This window comes from Silene latifolia, chromosome 8 (assembly GCF_048544455.1).
Source record: "Silene latifolia isolate original U9 population chromosome 8, ASM4854445v1, whole genome shotgun sequence".
In the NCBI taxonomy this organism is placed as follows: domain Eukaryota; kingdom Viridiplantae; phylum Streptophyta; class Magnoliopsida; order Caryophyllales; family Caryophyllaceae; genus Silene; species Silene latifolia.
In genome coordinates, this window is record NC_133533.1 from 4676872 (window position 1) to 4682629 (window position 5758).

A 5758-nucleotide genomic window follows, 5' to 3' on the forward strand; every position below is an offset into this window, starting at 1 on the left:
AAAAATGAGGCCCCAAATATTAATTACAAGTGAAATATACATCAAGTTTTGTAATGAATTTCATCAATAAAGCTTGTAAAGTTGGTGGCCAAAACTCGAGGGCCCGGTTCCGCCGCCCGTGGCTGCCCAGAGCCTTAGACAGTTAGACGCCCCTAGACTCGACCCAAATAATCAAGTCTACATCCAAATAAAACTTGCCTTAAAGTAACCGAACCCAAAAATAAACCATGAAAGAGGCGAATAATAAAATCGAAATGACCCTACTACAAGGCTACAGTCGGATTCGGATTCAATTGCTAGGATAAACACTTGAACAGGGCACTCCACTTTAGGTTTTACAATGATTTGAAATATTCTATGCTTAGATTCTGTGCATACGATGCATGCAACTACAGAAATAAAATATACAAAAAAAAAAAAAAAAAAAAGAGAAAATTATTTGGAAGTGTAAAACAAGAATGTTAGGAAGATTAAACTATTTGAATTGCATGCAGCAGCAGCAGCAGCATCCTTGATTTCATTCATTCTTCCTTGATTTGATCTATACCTTGCACAGATACAGTGTTTTATGTAGCTGCATCAGTGAGACTGCAACATGATAATTTCGTATAACTCACATACCACGTCCAACACTCGACACTTTGACATAGGTATGACAACAAGAACTTCATAATAAGTCTAAACCACGTGGATTTTTAAATAACCGAGTCTAGCACTTGAAATATTATATGCTCAGATTCTGTGCTATGCATGCAACTACAGAAATCAGTCAACTACAGAAATAAAATATACAAAAAAAAAAGAAAAAAAAAAGAGTATATTATTTGCAAGTGTAAAACAAGAATGTTAGGAAGATTAAACTATTTGAATTGCATGCAGCAGCAGCATCATCCTTGATTTCATTCATTCTTCCTTGGTTTGATCTATACCTTGCACAGATACAGTGTTTTATGTAGATGCATCAGTGAGACTGCAACATGATAATTTCGTATAACTCACATACCACGTCCAACACTCGACACTTCAACATAGGTATGCCAACGAGAACATAATAAGTCAAAACCACGGGGATTTTTAAATAATCGAGTCTGGCACTTGGATACGGATCTATGTATGGACTTGGGATGAAATCAAGCAAAAGGACTCACTACTTGGATTTTTTAACAATTAATCGAGAGCGTATTGAAAGAAATTTGTGAAGCCCTTACCAGAGGATTTTCTTTAGGAAGACTTTTGCTGTAGAGAGGAAGCTCAAATAGGAAAATCTGCTTGACCCACAACGGCAGACGTCCATATACTCCTGGCGGCAATGGTATGAGCGGACTGGCATCGCAATGGTAAAACTTATAAGGAAAAAATGCGGAAAAACTTTTGAATGATCGCTAAGAAGGGATAGAAATGAGTAGAAGTTATATTTTGTGACGAAAATACAAAGTTGCCAGTATAATTTAAATAAGATTGAACAAGCATGAACATCAAAGCTAAAGGCGAAAAGGAAAAGTTACGCAACCTGGTAACTTTCTTGTACAGTCTGTAATTTTCTGTATTACCGTATTTCTTATCTGCTGATTCCTGTAAATGAAACATAGAAACACACGATAAATGGAGGTTGAAATTTCGGAAAATGTGAAATAACTACAATAAAGCTAAAAAAACAACCTCAAGCAATGGTATTCCGCTGACGAACAGAAGCAATAGAGTGAGGAAGATTGGTCCTATTATTACGAGCCACTCTGCACCTTTTAGAACTGGTGTTGAACTGAGAAAAATTCCCCACCAAAGAAATATCTGCACCATTTTGATATAACTCGGTTAAGGAAATAATATATACGGAAAACGTAAAGCTACTCAGACTAACACGACTAACCTCTCCAAAATAGTTTGGATGACGAGTATACTTCCAGAGTCCAACGTTGCACCATTTCCCTCGGTTTTCTGGTGCATTTTTGAATGAAAGCTTCTGTTGATCCGCTGTAGCTTCAACTGAAAAGCCAATTAACCAAATAATCCAACCGATTATATCCACCGCATGAAGAGATGGTTCTTGGAAACTCGCATTGACAACTGTCACTGGAAGACTAACAGTCCATACCCACACAGCCTGCCAAGTATGCAAACATCGACCGATAATGATTAATGAACTACTAGAGTTTGTTAAACAAGGAACTCATGAATTATGACAAACTAAGGAAATAATTCAGGTCACATAGATTGTGGAAACAAACCTGGAAGACCCAGAAGACAGCCAGTTTTCCCAAATTTTGGCGCATTTCATCGAATCGTCGGTCCTCTCCCCACTGTAAAATCCTGATAAATATCTCACACAAATCATACACATGAACTGGCTGATTATTAGCTAATATAAACCTTTTTTAGAAGGTCTGTTAAAGTAAACAAATTTTAACGCGCATATTTACCCTATTATCTTGTTTTCATACCTCATTAAAAGAAACAAGCCAAGGCGGAGGCCCCATATTACCACAAGCACTGTCAAAACTACCTGTGGATATATTAATGATGATGGAACAGATTAACAAACTTGCAGTATAGAGGGATCATTACAATATTAATACATGACGTGGGACTGCAAGACGATTGCAGAAATCCAGTAATCAATTGTAGAACTACACAGAATTTGCCATCCACGAATATATTTTGATTCCGTTCTCAAAATTTGTACAGAATTTGCCATCCACAAATAAAGTTATTGGAAAAGTACAGAGTAGAAACTATCAGAAGGACTCCTGTCTCGAAGGAGAAACATGTACCTGCCTGAAGTGCCAAGAACCTCTGACAACCAAAGTCAATACAGCAAGAATGATGAAGTTTGTGCTCCCTAGAACAAGCGGGATTTGTGTAATCAGATAACATTGGCAGCCAAAGATATATGTTTTCTTTTGAAGGAAAAATGTGCGACTACTAATTGATCATACGGAGTAAATTTGCACGTAATATGCCTCTTAATCGAACTAATGGACAATAAATATAGAAGATTTTCTGATGCAGTAATCAGATTTGTTGATCATCATGCAAATATGCCTAAAAAGTAAAAACTGAGTCTGTTAAGCACAAAGTAGATCAATTAGCCTAATTGCTTTAAGACTTTAGCCAAACAAATATTGACTCTCTCGCACAAAGAGACGATTTTTAACTAAAAATATCTGCGACTTAGCTATCTTTCACCAACTTCTCTATATCTCTAGTTAAATTTCTTCGCTTACGCTCTCGTAGTCCAACAGCACAAAATATTCACTCCTAAACAGGAACCGTGAAAGGGATCTTCCTAGAAGTAACATAACATAGACGCGCTAACTCAAATTATTACGTATCCTGACATGCAAAAATATGACGAGTGACAATAACCAACTTTATTTGATCAAATAAACTAGTAAAGTAAAAGGCTTCTTTGATCAATCAGCCAAGTAATCATGACCAGAAAAAAGATAACACTGCCATCGGAGAATAATCACATTATGATTCATTTTGAATGATGTATCTCTATTGCAAATCGTCATGGCGACAGCTGGGGCAATCTCCTTCGGGGTACTGAAGGCAATTTAATTCGGGGTACTGAAGGCAATTTAATGGGTTGACCCCTCCCAAGTTTGGCTTTTTCATTCGCAAGAGTCAGGAATCGAACCCCTGACTACTTGTTTAAGAGATGAGAGCCCTTACCACTCACACCAGCCAACTTTGGTGCAAATCGTCATAAGTCAATAGTGTCACAAACAGTCTCCATTACTAAGTGAACATTTCCTGAAAATTCAGCTCATTCTTCACAATGTTGACAATTATCACCCAACTTCCCCATTGTGACTTAATTGTTTTTACCATAATTCATCAACGGCTCTCTGAGACACAAGTACAAATCAACATTCCTTGTGGCTCACTTGGGATGGGAAAATTATTAGGGGCGCAATAGGGCTCAAATGAACCAGAAAATGGAGCACAGTGGTGGTGGTGGTGGTGGTGGTAACATAAGGTGGAAATGAGGAAAAGACGGCAATAGTTATTATCTCCTTATCAAGCCAAATAGTTACTCACCTAGTCACCTCCCCCTAAGTAATGCATTACCCTCATATGGAGTAATGGTTCCACCCTCAACGATTACCACTAACCACGAATCTCCTCCTCTTCGTCTCATTTTCAGCTTTATTACTTCCCTAATAATTACTCTCATTCCAAGTGACCCCTCACAAAAATATAATCACGACTCAGGACTCATCCGTGAATAATTCTAATCAACACCACTACATAAAGCATTGGCATATAATTTACACTATGACCTATGTATTTTTTTTTTTTTTGGTGACGAGGGGTTGAATCCCCCCGGGCCATGCAATACCCTGCAAACCACGTGTGCCATGTAAGACATCCTTTAGGATGACAGGTAACCGCAGCACTCCCGTGTAGGGAGTCGAACCCGGGACCTCTCAATTTGTTGCCATTGCAACGCTAGGCACTCCCAAACTCCACTACACCCAAGCCACTTTGGTTCTATGACCTATGTAAAATCCGTGTACTTGTAAATTAGTCGATTAGATACATTTATACTCTTACCATAACTTATATGAAACCGTCTTACACAAAAATTTCTAATAATTACAATGATCATTAATAAAATGCTCAAGACTCTAACTACAATTATTCAGCAAACCATGATCAAAATTTTAATAACCAACCCTTATAATTAGACAAAATCATAGTCCACTGAATACCCAATTATCCAAATCACACAACCAACTAAAACCCACAAACAGTTGAGGAGAATTTTGAAGCTTTTAGTTGAAATTTTCGATTTTTTTTTCTAGTTTACTCAATTACATTAGTAATTCAGCGCCCCTAACGTCAAATCCTGACTCGGCCACTGCCCACAAACAATTCATCAAAAACATTAAAAAAGAAGCATCACAGAAGTGAAATTACCAGCAAAGTCAGTAACTTTATCAAATTTGAGGAGGGCAGTAATCACAAAGAACATCAACTGATAACACAACTGCATCAAAACAACACAAAACAACATTACATAGAATTCAGAGCATAAAATCATATACTACTTCCGTCTCAATCATTTGTTTACCTTTGATTAAAATACCTCTTACAAAGAATGAAAAGATAAACAAATGATTGAGACGGAAAGTGTCATATAACCAAAAAAAAAATGGAGGGAAATGGGTGGTACAGTGACAATGGCGGTAAGAGCTAAGAAATGGGAATCCAGCACTTTTGCCATTGTTGACTAAATTAGTAAGGATTAAGGATAACAATGGAGGTATAAGGTAAGTTAAGGCCTTAATTGTGTTTTATGGAAGAAAAGATGACATCGTTTGAGTGCAGTCAAGTTTGAAGTATATTACTCTTTTGTGGTTGCTATTTAAACACCGTTATGCCGTTACGGTCTTGTTTACTCGTAGTTCTTGGGTTTGGATGTGGACCATGTGGTAGTTGTGGACCTGTCAAATGGGTCGAGCGGGTCAGGTTCCGGTTTGGGTTATACAGGTCGGGTTATACGGGTTTTGGGTCGAGTTAGGGTAAGAATATGGGTCAGAGAAAAGTTTATGACTCCTTTATAGTTTATGCCATTCTTCATCCGAAAAAACATACTTTTTAAAATTAAATCATATTTAATAATTAATAATATAATTTTTTTCATTACTTATCTTACTAGATTTATAAAAATAAAATTATTTTAAAAAATTATTTTTTTATTAAATTATATAAAAGTTATATAAAATTGATTTTTAAATTAATTTTTTAT

General features: G+C 36.6%; 1 protein-coding gene across 7 annotated transcripts; it reads right to left on the reverse strand.

Annotated features, from left to right (window-relative positions):
- Positions 1-221: 221 nt before the first annotated feature.
- On the reverse strand, positions 222-5367 carry LOC141596104 (uncharacterized). Of its 7 annotated transcripts, none has more exons than XM_074416135.1 (10): positions 5183-5364; positions 4927-4996; positions 2769-2836; positions 2439-2500; positions 2226-2307; positions 1868-2101; positions 1660-1788; positions 1511-1572; positions 1209-1323; positions 222-541 (listed from the first exon to the last, which is right to left on the reverse strand). In XM_074416135.1, the coding sequence occupies exons 1-10, from the start codon at positions 5231-5233 to the stop codon at positions 518-520; spliced, it is 897 nt and encodes a 298-aa protein (XP_074272236.1). In that variant the 5' UTR covers positions 5234-5364; the 3' UTR covers positions 222-517. The 7 variants fall into 7 exon arrangements, with proteins under 7 accessions (XP_074272236.1, XP_074272240.1, XP_074272235.1 ...); XM_074416139.1 differs by having other exon boundaries at positions 222-547; XM_074416134.1 differs by having other exon boundaries at positions 222-574.
- Positions 5368-5758: the final 391 nt, after the last annotated feature.

Bases quoted from the DNA above. Each gene is read 5' to 3' on its own strand.
- LOC141596104 (XM_074416134.1), bottom strand. From the start codon at position 5,233: ATGGCAAAAGTGCTGGATTCCCATTTCTTAGCTCTTACCGCCATTGTC. The intron at 2,102-2,225 runs GTTTGTTTCCAC...CATACTTGGCAG, and splicing joins CTGTCTTCTGGGTCTTCCAG to GCTGTGTGGGTATGGACTGT. The intron at 1,789-1,867 runs GTTAGTCGTGTT...AAAATGGTGCAG, and splicing joins ATCCAAACTATTTTGGAGAG to ATATTTCTTTGGTGGGGAAT.